This window comes from Piliocolobus tephrosceles, chromosome 1 (assembly GCF_002776525.5).
Source record: "Piliocolobus tephrosceles isolate RC106 chromosome 1, ASM277652v3, whole genome shotgun sequence".
NCBI classification, from domain to species: Eukaryota; Metazoa; Chordata; class Mammalia; order Primates; family Cercopithecidae; genus Piliocolobus; species Piliocolobus tephrosceles.
Window position 1 is genome coordinate 14,319,118 of NC_045434.1, and position 19,270 is coordinate 14,338,387.

The 19,270-nt window shown below is 44.4% G+C and overlaps 1 protein-coding gene across 2 annotated transcripts in view; it reads right to left on the reverse strand.

Annotated features, from left to right (window-relative positions):
* SLC35F3 (solute carrier family 35 member F3) overlaps positions 1 to 19,270 on the reverse strand; it is a 393,360-nt gene that overhangs the window by 87,183 nt on the left and 286,907 nt on the right. For both annotated transcript variants that reach the window (XM_023216281.1, XM_023216280.2), the window contains one exon: positions 9,740 to 10,064. In XM_023216281.1, the coding sequence (XP_023072049.1) occupies positions 9,740 to 10,064 (325 nt within the window). The remainder of the gene's footprint in view (positions 1 to 9,739; positions 10,065 to 19,270) is intronic.

The window sequence follows — 19,270 nt, forward strand, 5'->3', positions numbered from 1 at the left end:
TCAGGTGATCCTCCCACCTCAGCCTCCTGAGTAGCTGGGACTACAGTCCCGTGCCACCCCGCCCAGCTTATTTTTTTGTAGACATGGGGTTTTGCCATGTTGCCCAAGCTTGTCGCAAACTCCTGGAGTCAAGTGATCCATTCGCCTCACAAGTGCTGGGATTACAGGTATGAGCCATTGTGCCCAGCCTTATTAAAACTTCTTACTGGTAGATGAACAAAACAACCTTCTTTACTAGAATTAACTGAGAGCTCACATTACTTGTTTACTTTAAATTACAAAATAGTTTAAAAACAGAAGGCAGAAATGTCACTGTTATAGGATCAATTCCATATTTTGGAAGAAATACGTAAGTTAGGATTTATATTTTCTAACATAAAATATAGTCTAGATCTTACCAGCTGATTCCATTTTCTTACTAACTGCTTCTGGGTATTCATCTAAGAAGAAATCTGGTTGCAAAGGATGACCTGAAAAATTGACCCCAAACCATTAGGTTAATGTAACTACAACATAGTAAGATTTTAACATCTGTTTAGTAAACATATCTGTTTTATTAAAAATCATTCTGGTGCAACAGAAAAGGCCTCCATGAGAACTGTCGAATGACCTGATCTTCATTAAATTAATTTTCTCATAATTCAGTTATCCTCTTCTCCTCTGATAAATTTTATCTTTAAGATTTAATCCCCAAAAGATCACCTGTTCTGTAAAGCCTTTACCTGATCTCCCAGGAACCTTTGCCCTTCTCATCCTACACTGCTCTTCTGGCCCACATTCTTCCAAAGTGCTCAGGACTCATTTCTTACCTGCCCTCCTAAGAGCAGGGGGCTCCTTCTTAAGAAAGACTTTCTTCTCAGCATTAGTGCATTTGGGTTTCTTCTCTCTCTCCCTCTTCCTCTCACTCCATCATCATGAAAACTAAGCTATCCTATTCCATCCATTCCACTGGGTGATTATTATTATTGACACAGGGTCTCACTGTCACCCAGGCTGGAGTGCAGTGGCACGATCTTGGCTCACTGCAACCTCTGCCTCCTGGATTCAAGCGATTCTCCTACCACAGCCTCCCAAAATGCTGCGACTACAGGCATGTGCCACCATGTCCAGCTTTGTATTTTCAGTAGAGATGGGGTTTCATTATGTTGGCCAGGCTGATCTTGAACTCCTGGGCTCAAGTGATCCACCCAACTCAGCCTCCCAAAATGCTGGGATTACAGGATGAGCCACCATGCCCAGCCCTCCCCCTCATCATTTTATGACCTCATAATCATTATCATTATCATCATCAGAATCATTTTATGACATCATCATCCTCACTTTATGATTTGGAGAGAGCAGTAGGCATGGTTTGAATGAGTTTTGGTATCCACATTGGGAGTCAACCAAAGATGGATAGGAAATCCCTGGACCAAGAACAGTTTGGGACTTTATACACACTATCATGTTTAATTTTGTTCATTTCAAACACATGGCCTACACAGGAGCTGTGGGAGCCCACAGGAGGGGCACTCAATCCCACAGTAACCTTTGGAAGTGGGAATTAAAGTCTCCATGTTTTTTCAGGTAAGAGCTGAGACTAAGAGCTTTCAGTTGACTTATCTATGACCATGTTGCCAAATAAAGGAAGAGCTGAGTTTACTGCCCAAACTATCTAATGGCAAGCATGTGTTCTTATCGTCTATCACAATATTGCAACACGGGCTAGTAGCACTCCTACCCCTGTTGCTCCATCCTGCCCAGCCACTGCCTCCAGGTTCCTTCTTATGAGGAGAGATAGTGTTGACCTACTTCTTTCCTGGTAGTATTTCTGGAGAGGTCTGAGGCTGCAGAGAACAGTGCTCTCCTGCCCTTTCTCTGAGCATCTCTGGATTCACTGATAACATGAATGAGTTGGATCAGAGAATCCTCAAAGTCATTTTTTTTATCTTTCCAGGTCTCTGTGCAGATGATCTTTTGCTAAATGTGGTGAGATTTTTAAGTTTCAATGTGCCTATCGGCTGGCTCACTAGTCTTGACTCAATGATGAGAAATCACATGGAAAGTAAGAAATGACTCCACATTTCTTACACTGGGATAGGGTGGTGCCTGAGCATACTGGTTACATCCTGCAAATCTGTACATACTTGCAACTTTTGTTTGCCACCTACATGGGCCCTCCTCCTCATCTGACCCACACAAAGATTAACTGCTCCTCGAAATCCACCAGTTGAAGGATGCTCCTCTGGGAGACCATCCTTCATTGCTTCCCACCTTTGATTTCCCTGTCACACTGATCTTGTAAATATTCACAGGGACCATGGCACTTAATGCTAAAAATGTTACCAAATCCCTTGTTGATAATTCCAGCCTGAGGTAACATGACCCCACAAGAGTCATAATTACACTCATATGGCAGCTATTTAAATGGCTGTTATTCTTCAAACCCACACCTTAAACACAAACATGAGCATTGGAACTGACCTTTCAAAGAATTTCAATGAAATTGAAATAACATTGCTATAGCTGAACAAGGCAAGCTCTGGAATTGTAAGGTTTTAAGACAGATAACCTTCTTAAACTGCTAAACTTCAAGGCCATATCTTTGATATCTGTTCAAAAATGAATAGCAATCTCAGATAATTGGGATGTGGGATGGCTGAAGTATAAAAAAAAGGAGATCAAGAGGTAATGAAAATGTTCTGCTTGCCTCAGTGAAAGCCTAAAAATCACTTGTAGAAAGAATATTCTGAACTTGTCTGTAGGGGTGTTTGGCTGTCATTGAATTTCACTGGGATGAAGCCGGCATCTGTTAACTGAGAGGTGGTGGTGGGGTGGGGGAGATGCCAGAGGAAAAATAAATGAGCTAATCTATGAATACCACAATGATAGGATGAAAGGGAAGATTCTATAGAGTGGTGGGACCTGGTGCAAACTCAGGAAGGTGATGTCACAATCTGGGGCATGTGGACAATGTTCTGTTTCATTTCACCACTGATGTATTCTTGAATACGGCAAGTGTTGTCTTAAACAGGCAGAGACAACCCAAACCTATTCAGCCTCCCCCATCTCATTTCTTCCTTTGCTGACACCGGTGCCCATTATGACTTCTCATTTACACTTGGAGCATTGATTACATGATTTCCTGTGGCTGTACCAGACATCTGCTACTCAGCTGGCTACGTGTGTGTGTGTGTGTGTGTGTGTGTGTGTGTGTGTGTGTGTGTATGTGAGAGAGAGAGAGAGACAGAGTGCATGGGGCATGGTATTTTGCCTTAGGCTAGCCAAATCTCCTGGCTATACATGAGGATGTGTATGCATAATTGCCATTATTCACCACCACACTCAAGCCATGGCCAAATTACAAACTGCAGTCTTCCAATATTTTGTCAATTTTTTCTAAACCAGTTACAAAAATAAACAAACAAACAACAAACGTCAACTGTAAGAGTTCCGAATGTAGTTCATCACTTTCTGTGTGGATAATTCTTAGAAATCAGACAGAAGAGTTTGGGTGCAGTGGCTCATGCCTGTAATCTCAGCACTTTGGGAGGCCAAGGCGAGTGGATCACTTGAGAGCAGGAGTATGAGATTAGCCTGGGCAACATGGCGAAACCTCACCTTTACAAAAACTATTTAATATAACAACAACAACAATGAAGAAATCAGACAGGAAATGAGACTGCTATAAGGTAGGAGGAAGGGTGAAGGTATAGGAAATTCCCACTTGATCTCGTCACTGCTGTATCCTCAGTTCCTAGAACAGCACCTGAGACAGAGAAGGTGCTGGAAAGATTTTGTGGAATGAACGAAGTACTATCTCTCTCCTAGGATGAGGGGCCCTGTCACTTTGTTTCCAAAGGGTCTTAACTCTATAAAGAACAACTGTTGATCCAGGAACAACACGCTGGAATGTGTCTGGGGCTCAGGGTAAGAAACACATCAGCTTTCTGAAATGTGAGGCCTGACAGCAGAAAGGCAGGGAGATGCTGGGCTTCGCTAAATGGGGCTCCCTTAGCAATGCCTTAGCATTTACCATCGTGCCTGAAAAACTGTATGTATATTTCCTGGAAAGAAGATATTCCCCATGTTTTCAGAACACTTGAGTTTGGCGAAAATGACAATTAGAATGCTTTTTATTAACAGAAGAGTGTGATGTAAGTCTCAAAAAGTTGACAGTTCAAACAAGTTTCATAATACTTCAGGATTCACACTCAAAATTCTTGCTACTGCTCAGGAACTAGGCATCCTGTCCCCCAACAAACAAACACCTGACAGTCATTCCACCTCTTATGTGAACTGGGACCATATGCTGCAGCCAGTTACATAATTAGTACTATGAATCCTACTGTTGAAAGCAGCTCTGATTATACCAGAAACTTCTGGAGGCTCCACTTGCCTGGCTAATACAGCCCCAATTCCTTGATCGGGCACCCCAAGTCCTTCCCATTGGACCTTCAGCTGAATTTGGAGTCCCAAGATCTACTGTGCCCTTGTCCCTCACACCCAAGCTACAGCCAAGACAGTCTGCCCTCAGCTCTTGCCCCACTTCCTCCTTATATTTTATCTTATTTTATTTATTTATTTTAATAGGAGACTGTCTCCCACTCAGTTGTGAGTTCCTTAGGGTCAAGAACAACAGCTGTCATTCACGTCTGTCCATGTGCCCACATGGATATCAAGGAAGTATTTGTTGACCTGGATTGACCTCCAGCCTTGTCCTTCATTCCATTTTCTACAGAGTGACAGCAGCTGCATTTTGAAAGATCCAATCTGATCATTGCTTCCATGACTCCTGCTGATATTCACACCAGAAGTGAAACTCATCAGCATAGCGTAGGAGGCTCACCAGCATCTGCTCCACCTAACTGCTGGGTCTTCTCTCTCACCTTACCCCACTCACATCCTACATCCTAGGAAGAGCTCCGTGCTCTGTGTCCAGCCTGTGTCCTTTATGCAGGCTACTGTCTGCTTAGAATATTCTTGACCTTCTCCTTCAGCACCTAGAGAACCATCTGCTTGTCCTTAAATAAACTGTTTCTGGCTAACTTATTTATTTATTTTTTGACACAGGGTCTCACACTGTTACTCAGGCTGGAGCGCAGTGGCCTGATCACTGCTTATTGCAGCCTCAACCTCCTAAGGCTCAGGTGATCCTCCTGCCTAGTCCCCTGAGTAGCTGGGACTACAGGTGCACCATCACGCCTGGCTAATTTTTGTATTTTTAGTAGAGACGGTTTTGCCATGTTGCCAAGGCTGGTCTTGAACTCCTGGGCTCAATAATTCTGCCCGCCTCAGTCCCCTAAAGTGCTGGGATTACAGACATTAGCCACAGTGCCAGGCCCTATCTAACTTCTTCTAAGAAACTTTTGTACCCTGCCCCAGGACACATGTATCTGGGCCTTCCCCCACTCTCAGCTACCTTGCATGCACCCCCACCCTGTTTGGCTATCTGACTCCCTTTCAGGTTTTGGGCTCCTGGAGGACAGAGTCCATTTATCTTGTAGTTCTAGTGTATTGCCTAGAGAAGATGCACAGTAACTATTTTCAGAACAAAGCTCCAGATTGCAACTGCTCCACTCTGCTCTTTAAACAGCCAATGAATGTTACAGCTGCAAGACCCGATATGGTTCCTGCATAAGTCTGGGTGGCAAGGTACACACACCCGGCCCTTGCAGGGTTTAAGATGAAAGGCATCTAAACTGCCCTTTTCCCTTTCTGGGCTCTACTGTTGCTCAGAATATCTGAAGCAGAATCAATTGGCTGGCTTACAGAAAGCCTGGAACTACAAAAGGCAGAGAAAAACATCTGTCACCACTGCACCGTTCACTTTTTTTGGCAGCCGCATGATAGCAGAAGGTCTCAGCATTTGCTTTTGAAAACAGGTCATTACTGCTGCAAATTCCTGGAGGACCTTTGGACAAGAATGACAATGCCCCAGATCTGCTCCAGCTCTGCTGACCTCTCAGATCTGAAAAGCTGCATTCCTGTTCCAGGGTCAGAGGGGCCAGGAGGCTGTGTGTCATCACACCTGTGCTCAACAGTCTCTCCCAAACACAGACCTGATACAGCCACCTCCCTGTGCCTCCCCCAGATGCTAGGTGGTCCAGGAGACTGTGGTTCCCAAGCAGCCACAAGCATCTCATGACTGAAGCCCTCTCTGAGTTCTGGGCACTATTGCTTCCTCAGAACATTCCTGAGGCCAGCTTCAGTGAGAAACAGGGAAGATAAGGTTTGGGCTGCCTATCATATTGGAGAAGGAAGCAGCTCATTGTACACCCAGATGGTTGAGTGCTTGCTGGGAAGACTATAAGGTGGGCGCTGAAAACCCATATGAGGTTTGCCCACTCACATCTAATTCCTGACAACAGTATCTGATCATGAGAAGCCCTGATCGGTGTTCTTTTATGCCCTGTGAAGCCACTAGGGCCACAGGTTGATTTCTTCAGGACTGACACTTGCATGCAGCGTAAGGGTTGGCACTCTTGTAGTTTAAATTGGCCACCACGAGGCAGCCAATGAACAAAGCACGGGCAACAGCCTTCAGTATAACCCGCAGAGGCTATTACAACACAGTACTGGTTCCTCGTATTTACACAACATGTTACAGTTTATAGGGCGCTTTCATGTACAGCGTGTCATTTGATCACACAGCAGTCTTTTGTGCAAGACAGTGCATATATCATCATCTCCCATTTACAAATGGGCATCTGAGGCTCTGAGAGCTTTGAGGACTTGACCACGGAGCCTCCTGTCATGAGTGGCAGAAGACCAGGGCTCGAAGAGGACCACGGCTCAAAGAGGACAAGAGCTCGAACATCCTCTGGGGCCCAGGGGATTCACTCATCAGTTCTACATGGTGAGGTGAGTCCTAGTTCTAACATTTGGTCAAATCAGGAGCATTAAAAAAAAAAATCTGTAGCTGGGACTCAACAACTCCAGGGCATTTACAGTTAAAGTGCAGCCCGTGGGCCAGCAGCTCTAGGATTCCCTGGAAGTTCCTAAGAAAAGTGGAATCTCAGACCCACCCAGACCTACTGAATCAGAGTCTGCCTTCAACAAGACCCCAGGGAGCCTCACAGGGCGTTGCAGTTTGCGGAGCTCTGTGCTGGGGAACACAGGCCTTCCTCTCTCCGCTCTGGCTTCACCCTGGGGAAGCAGCTCAGTTGGGGAGGGTTTAGAGAAAAGAAGCTTTCATCTGATTGCCTCCTGATAACTGCAAGAAAAGCTGCCGTATCTGTCCAGCTCCCCTCTTGGTGGAACAGGTCTCTCTGTTCATCTCCTTTCCTTCCCAGCTCCCTGCTGAACACTTTTAGCCAACAGACTCATCTCAGACAACTCAAAATCTCTCTGGCAATAATTCTGATAAAAGCATGAAGATGAAAGATGTGATTTCAGTCTTCCTTGATCTCTGAGAATCCTAAAGTCTGTTTCAAGTACTCCTAATATGAGCTGTGACAGAGCTGTGATTTCCTAAGGAAGGTCTGCGATGTTAAAATTTTTCTCTCCTTTTGAGAAAGGATCTCTCTTCACCCCTCCAATGGTGTATATGGCTTGATTGACATGCTTAATAATTGGCTGGTAAATTAGCAGCTCTCCCTAGCCACGGGGCTAACACAGCTTACAATCAGAAAAAACAAACAAACACCAAAAAACAAAACAAAAAAACCAACTTTTTTAAAGAGCTGGAGCAGAATGTGAAGACAGAAATTGGGAAAGGTTTTAACAAGTTTCACTAATAAAGTTGGGATTATCCTCCCTCTTTTACATTGTTCGCCAGTTAACAGGGCAGTCACCAGATTGTTTTAATGATTCTTTTTGAGCACTTTTTATAGGAAGACAATAGGTTGAAACCCAGGTGCTGATGTTTTTCTATGTATAACTAATCTTCAATGACCTTTCATTTTTTCCTACTCTGACCACACAAGCACCACTGATCTTGATTACTTCTGTGTGGTTTTCAGCACAATAGTTTAATGGTGTCAGGCCTGCCCTAAGTGGCTGGTGGTGACAGTCTTCTCCCCAGGTAAGTGGTAGCCATGGAATGCATTTGGGACAACAGTCAGTGTTACCACTTGGGGAGGCCTCTTTCAGTCTGTATGGTTGAAGGTAGCAGGAAAGAAGCATTTCATCTTCCCTCCCAAAAATTCTTGATCAAGAAAATGCATGTAAGCTCACTTTTAGCATTTCGTTAGAGGAAGTAGCATAGCATCTTAATCAGTTTTAATGAAAGGCAAATGCCTAAGTACAAATTAAATACACTTAGGGATACTTAACTGTTAAATACATCATTTACTAAATATTAGCTTTTCTCTGGGACTATTTTACTCTTGCCTTTGGGACAATCTTGGGCCCTAATGATTTGTTTCCTTCTGTTTTTTTGGCTTCTATTCAGAAGAGGGTGCATTAAGTGCCTCTTTAGCAATTTCTGGCTGGTCCATGAGCCACTGGTTTAGGTCAACCCTGAGGATCAGAATTCTTTGCACCAAAGCCATTTCACTAAGGGGACATGTGAGACTGGCCACGTGATTCTATTCAAGCTCCATCAGAGCCCCCTCCTCCAGAATTCAGGCTGTGATTTACAAGTAGGTCTTTTAAAGGAGCCAGGCCAAATTCCCTCTGAACATTAAAAAAGTATCACACCGTACTTCCAGCTACAAGTTTACAGGGACAAAATGGTAAATTCCCAGAAAGAAATTCTGGTCCAGGTGTAGACCTCCATTTCCAAACCTCTTTGTTTCTTGGACCCAGTGATTTTTTTAGTTATCTTGTATCTTCTAAGGGGAACTTCAGGACATAGCAATCTTACGGGGGTATGTGTTTGGCAGAGTGGGGTGTGGTGGGGAAGAAGGCAGTGGTGAAGGAATGAAGTCTCTTAAATGCTCAATTTCTCACCTCTGGCACTGATAAAAGATGAGTTTCCAGGGCCTGCTGTGTCACCTTGGCCAGCATTCATTTCTGTTTTTTTTTTTTTTTTTTTTTTGACTAGGCCTGATTTGGGACAGCCCTTGACATGGCCCACAGAAGGCCTCCACTTTGGAGAAACACCAGATGCTCTTACAGGCACAGATGAGCGCCATGGGTCAACACTGACAATGTGACTCCCGGGGAGGGCTGCATGAGCCCTGAGGTAGAAGTTGAGATCAGGGTTTCTGGCCTCTTTTTGAAAGGGACGTCATTCCAACGGACTCCATTTGAGAAAATAGAGTCAACAAAGTCCAGACACTGCTTTGGTTTTTGCCATCACACTGGGAGATATCCGGACCCATGCAACTACATACCCGAAGCAGGGCATGTCTTGGGATCAGAAAGAGGATGAGTAAGGAAGTCTCTGCAGCGAACATCTCCGTGAGGAAAGTCAGCTACAGGAAGCGTCCGAGTGACCTGGCCCCATGGCCTTGCGGTCCTCACCCCAGCTTGCAGAGGGATGAACTGCGCTACACAGTTCTCCCATTTCTAAGCTTTCTGGGAACCTACTACTTGCTGTCTCTGGTAGACACTGCTGCCTGCTTTTATACAAAGGGGCTCCCAGGGCTGAGGGGCAGGAGGCAGAGAGGCAGAGGAAGGAGGCGTTCACTACCCAGGGTAGAGAGAACTCTGCTCCCTACCCCACTGAGAGAGCAGGTGTATTCACTGCGACATCTCCCCACGGGCTCCCACTGGCTCATCCCAGCGCCTGCCACCAGGGGCAGCTCTGCAGAGTCAGCGCTGGATGGAGCAGCCCCGGGTCAGGAGGCCTCCTCATGCAGGACGCGCTTACCTGTATCTCTGCTTCAACGACTGCTTCTCTGTGGACTTGCAGACGTGCCCCACGTAGTACAACGGGAAGAATAAAAAGTTCCAGTTGGTGGCAAACCACGTGAGGGTGAAGGGTGCGTCGAACTTCCTGAAGGTCAGCTTGGCGAGCTGCGTGGAGCCCGCCCACGAGGAGCACACGCACAGCACGACCGCCACGCCCCAGAAGATCTTCTTGAGCTGCGCCCGGGAGCACGTCCAGCAGCGGCGGCTCGCTCTCCCGCCGGTCTCCACCCCGGCCGGCGCCTGGGCCTCCGCCGGGCCCGGGGAGTCCCGGGGGCGCTCCTCCCCTGGGGAAGAGAAGGGCGTGGTTAGCAGGGCCTGCAGACCTTCACCCCTGCATTTAGCAGGGCGCTGCCCTGCAGCCATTGTCACCGCCAGCTACCTGGGGGCCGCGGGAGATAGCGGGCGCAGGGGCGCCTTCTAGGACGGCTGTGTGCCACCAAGCTGCAATAGAAAACGTTTACACAGGTTTTCCCATTCTCCAGAACCTCCGCTCTCCAAGTGTGGTCCCTGGGCCGGGCAGCGTCCGCACCCTCCCCAGTCCATCCCCGGAACTTGCTGGAAATGCAGAATTTCAGGGCTCACCCCAGGCCTCCAAATCAGAACCTGCATTCCTCAGGTGATCTGCGTGCTTTGGGCAACACTTCTCCAGAACACACAGCAGCTGAAATACCTCCACTCTCAGTTATGTCAGCTGACGAGTACTCACGTGCTCCTGGGTGCGGGGCAGTAGTGGGGGCTGGAGATTCCTACAGGGCGAGGTCTTGACCTCTAAAAGATCCCAGTACCTTGACAGAGGTGGCCTGTTACTTAAAGGCACAGTTGGCCAAGACTCTCTGCTCTTATTTTGTATGTAGGGCAAAAATAGACTTCGCCACTCTTACTTTTCTATCTGCTTTAACTGGCTTCCCGCTGATAGCCTCCAGTCCCACTTCGAAGCTTTACTTAAAAACCACAACCTCTGGCAGCTGGCGTGTGAAAGGCCACAGACACTCCATTCTAGAGCTGTGTGATTTCTGGAAACCAGGCTGCAGCCCAAAGCTTGGCTCTGCCGCAGTGTTGTTTCCGCAGACCAGAGGAAGGTGAAAAGGCGTTATTTTCCACTGTTTGCTTTTTCATTCACGACTGTGTGCGTGTCAGTCAGCTGGAAATTTAAACAAAGCTGTAGCTTGTGTCGGGTGTAACTACGGATGGATGCAGATTTCCAGAAGGCAGTGTACCTGCCTTTTATAATGATGATGTGCCTGGCACCTAGCTGAATGGAGGCACACTAGTGCTAAGAGGCCATTTTCACTCTAGGGGAGGAAATGAGTCCTGAATATATTGGGGTCAAACGTGCTTTCTCTACATTGTTTAAACTTGATTAAGATAATTTTAATAACAAACTGAGTTTTGTGTATCATACTTTCTGAAGCATTATGAATCTATGAGGCCAAATTGTGATTAAATGTAACCTATTTTTCAGGTGTTAACTAATATCGTTAACCACCGGCTGTGCTGTATCTGTTTCAGCCAAAGATAAACCGAAGCATTGCATGGCTAGTCAGAGATAATGTACTTTATTGGGTCAAATTCTATTTCACACCGTGCCTATTGTGCTTCATTACTTGCTTTATTAATAACGTCCGTCCTTCTCTTACTTTTCGTGTGCTCACATATCCAAGTTGGAAAGTCCCTGGAAAATCAAATGTCTTGCCACCCTCTGAGCTTCTGACAAGCTGTCTGTTCCTGCATGGGCTGCAGGGCAGAAAGATGTGGAGGACAAAAAGGAAGATTGATTTCCAGCCTTTTGGGGGATCTGTGTACTTATGCCCTCCTGCCAGGATCTCTTGACGTTCCTCACAGTGAATTCCCACAACTTAATGCAATTGCAGTTTCAGACAGAAGCATGCACATTTCAATTTACACACGGATTACCTGTCATTTTGAATTAGCATCTGCAGCTGTTCATTATCGGGATAATTTGCAAAGTGTGTTGGAGGTTAGAGGGGTTTGTCACTATTAGCATCACTGTCAAAAACTCATCCTGAAGAGATGATTGTAGAGATGAAAAAAAGTTCACAAAAATAAAATGCAGTTTCACGGTAATAACTTCCAGTGAAAGAATGAACTCCAAAAGAGGCTGAATAAATTCAGCTCACAGCATGTTTCTTCATTGAATGTTTTCATTATAGCAAATTAAGCTTTAAAACGTAGCAAACTAGGCAGTGAGGCTGCATGGCTTTTACAATGAAGGAGAAAATCATCAAATCATGTAATTTGGTATTGCTACAATGTTTCTATGGATTTGGATTAAAGAAGTTGTTCTCTAACTTTGTTAACCTCTGGATCCTCAAACCAAAGGAATATGGACAAAATACAAACAAAATTAAGACACTTAGAACTAAACTCACTACTCTGTTATTTGAAAATAACCACATTATAAATAGAACAACGTTTTACAAAATGTAATGCAGTTAACAGGCGTTATAAGGAAAAAAGATTCCACGCTTGGATAGATTTGGAAAACACCAAGTAGAACAGACAGATGTCTTTGCGGTAGGAATATTCAGGGCCAATGGATATTGTGAATTTCCAGGAGGCTGCTTCCCATATTATTTAAATTGTAACACCTGTGGTAGGGACTACTGTACTCTGGAATACACTTTGGGAAACACTGGAATATACCCATAAAGAATAATAGACAACCAAACCCAATTCATTGCAAACCTCCCACTTCACTAGACTGTGTCTCTTATAATAATAATCACTTATCAGTTTCATTACCTCATTCTTCATACTGCTAAACACGTCGTACCTCATATAAATAAAAAGTATTCTTTATACGTACACCACCAAATTGCCAAATAGTAAAAAGAAAAAGCAATTTTTAATGATGTTAGCACCCAGAGATACCACAATTGACATTTGCTGCCGCATTTCCCCAGTCTTTTGTGTCTGTGCAACACACACACACATACACACACCCCTCTCAGCAGAAATGTGCCCCTAGCACAGATGAACACACAAACCCATTCACACACCCACACTGAAAAATTGGGATCACACTGTGTTTTTATCTTTCACTTATTTAACCTAACTTAAAATGAACAACATGCACTTTTTACATCTCACAGGCCTATGTACAGTGTAATACATCCTCAGAGCCTTTCAATCAGACAGGAAATTGCTGTGAAACATGTGCCCTGTGCCAAGAGCTTTGGGTAGTCTATAAATAAGTGTAAAGCATGATTACCATTCTTCAGGAATGGACTGTCTGTGTCAGAATGACGAAAGAGCCATGAAGGAATTACAGAACAATTACGTGTGAAATAGAGATTCGGACTATATAACAGGAATTCTGCAGAGTGTGGTCAGTGTGCATTGAGATAATAGTGAAAAGAACCAGAAGAGACAGGTGGTTGGCCTGGGCCTTGGAGGATAGAACATAAAAGTAAAAAATAGGAGCAAAATTCAGGGTCAGGAATACCCATGACCTGACCAGGGGCAGTGAGGATGGTGGTGAGATCTGAAATTCACTGCCACCTCGTCACTCTGCAATGCCTCATCTTGCTTTGGTTGGACATGCCACAGGAGAAACTGCCAGGTTTGCTGAAGGGACTGGAGCAAACTCAGATGTCGACTGATCCTCCTTTATTAGGAAAGTGCAAACCACAACATCCATAAAAAGTAATACAGTTGGTTGAAGAACAAACGTAGAGTGACACAACAATTTTGCTTAGCAGATGCATTTATTTTCTACTATTGGAAGTGCACCCCACACTTCACATCATTTCCAGGGTCATTTTCCATGAACTGGCTTACTGATGCTCAAACAGATTTCAGACAGAAGGAGTTACAATGAGGAAGGCTATATCTCTTTTCAGAAGCCTTTCAAATCTTTTAAGTGTAGGAAATTTCTGTTTAATTCTGCCCCCCACCTCCAAAATTTCAGGTCAAGTGTTGCCTTTGTTTGATTTCACTCCTTTATCACAGTTGAAAGAGGCAGTGCCTCAAGGAAATCAATGCCAAAATTAGCCTCACACTGTTTACTGCCACAGCTCCTGGGACCATTGGTATGCAACTAGAAATACTACTTATGTCACCCTCACCTTCACTCTCCAACACCCCTTCCCCACTAACAATCCCTCTGTTTATGATCATCTTGTGCCTTAAATTCTAATCTTGTACTTTAGCCAGCAGTTCTGGGAGCAATGCAAAGCAGATTATACACTCTAGCCCAATGCTTATGCTGACAGATGCTGTAATTGTGGATTCAAGCATCTCCCTGAAGCTGTATCACCTCTAAATTCTGTTTATGCTACTTAATTCATCCATAAATGCTGGAGGACAGGTGGGTTCATCCCAGTCCTGTTGCCTGAGTTGCTTCCGTTAAGCACGTGTGTGTGTGTGTGTGTGTGTGCGTGCGCACGCGCGAATGCAGGGGGAGTGTTCTCATGTGCACTTTATATACTCCATGGCATGGTGAGATGTAACCATGCCTGTGTGTGAGCTTCCATTTTAGCCCTGTCTCAGTGTCCTGAGGGCTGTCAGGCAATTTGTTAAAACTGCATAAACCCCACCACCTGCAAAATCACACTTTTTGCTTGTGACCAAAGAGAGAGGATTCACACTCTTTGGTCAAACGGAAGTAGTACCTAGAGGCAATGTCTGCATAGCAGAAGGAAACTCTAGGTCACAATGGGTGAGCTGAAGGTCTACTTTAGCTACCAACTCATTTGGGTACCAAAGCACAACCATAGTCCCATGAGCTGTCCACTGCTTAGGCCTGAGAAAATGATGAATTGGGTGCTTTTTTTTTTTTTTTCTTAATGTAAGTCACTTCTACAATGAAAAGTAAGAAACATTGGAAAGTCATTTATTCTCATCTCATAAAATGGCCCTTTTGAACTTTCAAGAGACCAATAATGTTTCTTTTATGAGCTTCCCCAAGAATAAGTGGACCCTTGTTGACTCCTTTCTGAAAAAGTCTCCAGGGAGTTTGCCCTTAGAAAGTGCTCAAGTCCTTTCTTTCTTTCTTTTTTAAATTTTATTTTTATTATACTTTAAGTTCTAGGGTACATGTGCACAACGTGCAGGTTTGTTACATATGTATACATGTGTTATGTTGGTGTGCTGCACCCATTAACTCATCATTTACATTATCAAGTCCTTTCTTTAGGGTAAGGGACCCAGAGGGGGGATCAAAGACCACCAGCTGGCTGGTGTGAACCAAGCCTTTCTAATGCAAAGGAGATAGAATTGCACAGGAAATGGGAGATGATGCCTCGCAACTGACATCTATCTCAGTAAGGTCTATAGAGTTATTTTATTTGTTTACGGCTTTATTGAGATATAATTCTCATAGTATAAAATTCAGTTAACTGCATGACTCAGTAAGTTTTAGCAAATTTGAATTGTGAAACCATTACCATAGCATCGTTTTGGAACATTTCTATCATGCCGAAATGAGTTCTTGTGCCCATTTGAAGTTCTCCCTGTTCCCACCCTCAACCCTAGGCAACCATGAATGTGTTTTCTGTCTCTATAATAATTTGCATATCCTGAACATTTCATATACATATACAGACTTTCACATCTGACTTCTTTAACATCATGTCTTTGGGGTTTATCCATGTTGTAGCATGTGTCAGCGGTTCATTCTTTTGATGCCTGAAGAGAATTCCATTGTATGGATATACCAAATTTGGCTTATCCATTCACCTATTGATGGACATCCAGATTGCTTCCAGTTTGGGACTGCTATGAAGAATGCTGCTATGAACATTCACCTATAAGTCTTTGTGTGGATATATATTTATTTATCTTGGGTGGACTAGTTTTTAGGCCACTCATTCAACAAATCTTAATTGACCACCTACTTTGCGGTATGAGGCAGATACAACTTTCCCTCATAGAGCTTGCTTAGTCCAAGTGGCAGTGCTTCAAGTACCCATATCTTAGAGGATTAAGGGCATCTAATTGCGTCCAAACAGGACACAATTAAGAGCTGCTCTGGAAACTACAGTTCCACCTTCCCCCATCCCTCAACTCCTGCCCCTTTTTCCTAGACTGCATGAAAGACAGGGTCTGACGAAAATCTTCCCATTTATTGATTACTGATGAGTACACCATCCCAGGACCTGGCCAACAAACTAAATAGCTTTTGCAAAATGAGAAGCTTAGAAGAAAGCTTTTGTTTATGGGCATTTGCAAGTGTAACTTATCTTCCAAACAATCCATTTCAGTCTTTGTTTATCTTTTCTACTCATTAAATACTTGTTCAGTGAATTTATGTGTGACATTATTTTTAGGCAGTGATGTAGAGGAAAGGGGAGGAGACTTGCAGAAAAGGCTTTCACACATATAAGGCCAACTACGTGCCCTGAACATCCCAAAGCAATTCGCACTTCACATGTCCCAACCCACTTGCCCTTGCCAGATCATCCATATGGATTCCTGGACTTTGGGTCAGAAAACACTGCCACCATTCACACGTGGCCGAAGCCCCAGTCATGCTCCTGACTTGCACAGGTTCCAGGGAAAGAACAGAATCTATGGATAATTGAAGTTAGATGTTGACCATGGGTAAAGGGAAAGGAGAGAGAATAGAGAATTAAAGGGGCAAGTGGTGGTTAGACACCCAATACATACACCACAGTCCCTGCCATTAGATGTTATATATCATTTTATACCCATCACGATGGTGGAGATCAGTAAGATTGTTTCTCTTTTGCATATTGGACAGCTGAGGTTCTGAGAGTTAATATCCCAAGGGTACAAATCAGTGAGAGGCTAAGGCACAGTTTTAACTTGGTTCTGTTTGACTCCAGAGCATCAACGAGAATCGAGAATGTTCTCATTCCTCTCGTTGTCCCCTTTGAAAGCTGACCAAGGTCATGGTGCTGAACACCTCATTCAGAACTGCATGTCACTAAAGAGGGACTTCAGGTTTGCAGAGGACAGAAACACGTTTACAACATGGAAGAGACTGAGTGTGTATGGGACTCTGCACTAGGATTTGCTCTTCTGGAAAGAGGGCGTTATGGACTGACTGATTGTGTTCTTCCCAAATTCATGTGTTGAAGCCCTAACATCCAGTGTGGTTGTGTTTGGAGATGGGGCCTCTAAGAAAGTAGTTAAAATTAAAGAGTCTGGGTGCAGTGTCTCATGCTTGTAATCCCAGAGGTTTGGGAGGCCGAGATGGGTGGATCGCTTGAGTCCAGGAGTTCAAGACCACTGTTGGTAACATGGCAAAACTCCATCTCTACAAAAAAAATACAAAAAATTAGCTGCGCATGGTGGTGCTTGCCTATAGTCCCAGCTGCTTGGGAAGCTGAGGTGGGAGGATTGCCTGAGCCCAGAAAGTCAAGGCTGCAATGACAAGTGATTGTGCCACTGCACTCTAGCCTGGGCATAGGAGTAAGACCCTGTCTCCAAAAACAAACAAACAAAAAACCAAAAAAGGTTAAATGAGGTCTTAAGGATGGAATTCTAATCTGGTAGGATTAGTGTCCTTGTAAGAAGAGACACCAGAGAGTTTGTTTTCTATCTCTCTTTCTCCATACACACATCAAGAGAAGAGGTCATGTGGGGACACAGAAGGCAGCCGTTTGCAAACCAAGAAGAGAGCCCTCCCCAGAAATTAAATTTGCCAGCACCTTGATTTCAGATTTCCAGCCTCCAGCACTGTGAGTAAAAAAAGTCCTTTTTAAAAGCTATCCAGTCTATGATACGTTGTTATGGCGGTGCTAGCTAATACAAGGGGGTTACAGTAGAGAGTGTACTGTGCTTGAGAAGGTGTAAAGCTGGACCAAGAGTCACCACTCTGCAGAATGTGTATGACATGCTACAGATGGCAGAGTATTTATTTTGATAACCTATTAGGAGAAGAAATAACTTTATTGGATTAGAAATATTATATGCTATCTTACATTTGTTTGCCTCCTGTGAATTGCTTGAATCTTCGTTGTAAAGTTATATCTGGAGGCAGTGTGTAGAGTTGGGAGAAAACATGGCAGTTGTGAAGTTGTGTTTAAAAACAAAATTAGTGTTTTGCACTGGGAAATTATTCCTCTGATTAGGATAAAGAATTAGGAGGTGAACAAAAGTTGCTTTATGGGGATGGAATGGGGTGGTGGAGGCTTCTTTGAGATGTGTCTGATCTACTCTGAAGCAGTCTGAGAGCTGGTAAGAGTCAGGTCTTGATCCAGCTCGGTTTTCCCACCCATCATCACCATCTCAGTAATCAGATATCTCAATCGGCATTTCTACCTCACTTCCATTTCCTTAGAGGTCCCTGAATAACTCTCAAAGGGCTGAATAACTTCATGCAGTGGATTTAAGACAGTCCTGGAATGTACTCAGCCTAAGGTGAATCACAACTCTTGAGAAACTGACAGGGTATGGGTAAGCCTTAAATAATACTGTTTGTGCCTTGGGGGAAGAGTCAATGCCTCCCTTTGGGAGGAAGCAGAGCACTGTGTTTTAATACTTGGTCTGAAAGCATCTGAACTTGAGCACATCAGTTTTAATCTATATGCACTGCTAGTTATGGCTTGTGCAGTCTCCTGGAATTTCACCATTTTCTGTGGCCTGGGCACATGATGCCTCCATAGACACAGCCGGTACTCACAATTGGTAAACCTGGTGATGTTTTGGTGCTGCTAATGACCTGCACACAAAATCCAGACAAATATGCACACTCCTCTTTGCTGGTGTTTTTCCTCATCGATTGTTAGCATCTCCAGATTCTTTGGCTTCTATGTGTACTGAAATTTGGCTGTTGGAACGCAAAGGATGAACCACAGTTTTACAGGAGGGCAGGTTATAGATAGGACAGTACCTCCAGGCAAAGACACTGCCCACTGCTGCAGCCTGAGGGCTCTTGAGGAAGAGGGGCATGCTGGAGCCTTCTCCTGTGGAGTTGCCAGCCCACAAGACTCACCATGGCAGTGCTGGACAGCTATGGGGGGATGGGGGCATCTCTGGTCCTCTAGTCAGAAGAGGTATGGGTTTTGGTTGGATGAAGTGTTAGATGAAAATAAGCAGAAGAGAGCAAAATTAAAACACCGTTTTCTCAAACATACCTCCAGTTCTCAGCAGAGTCATTGTATATCAACAAGGCAGGACTAAACTTGCTTGGCCAAGGACCAAGGTGGGGTTGGTCTAAAGGTATTAAACATGACCTCTCAGGCTTAATCTCCTACACAATGATAGACATTCTGAACCAACAATGGGTGACGTGTCTCAGCTCATTCCTGGGCATCGAGGCTTTAACACAGAAACACGGAGACTGGGACCAGCCCCAGGCAAAGCTTGGAAGTTGCACAGCTTCTCTTTGGCATCCTTCTGTACCTCTTTTTATGCCATCTCATCATCTGGGCTTCCGTCTCGTGGAGCAAGTTGTACTCATGTAGCTAGTCTTTCCATCCCCTGCTCAAATGCCAAAATCTACTCTCAGAAAGAGCACCTGTTTGCATGCACACATATGCTCACATACATGCACGTGCTC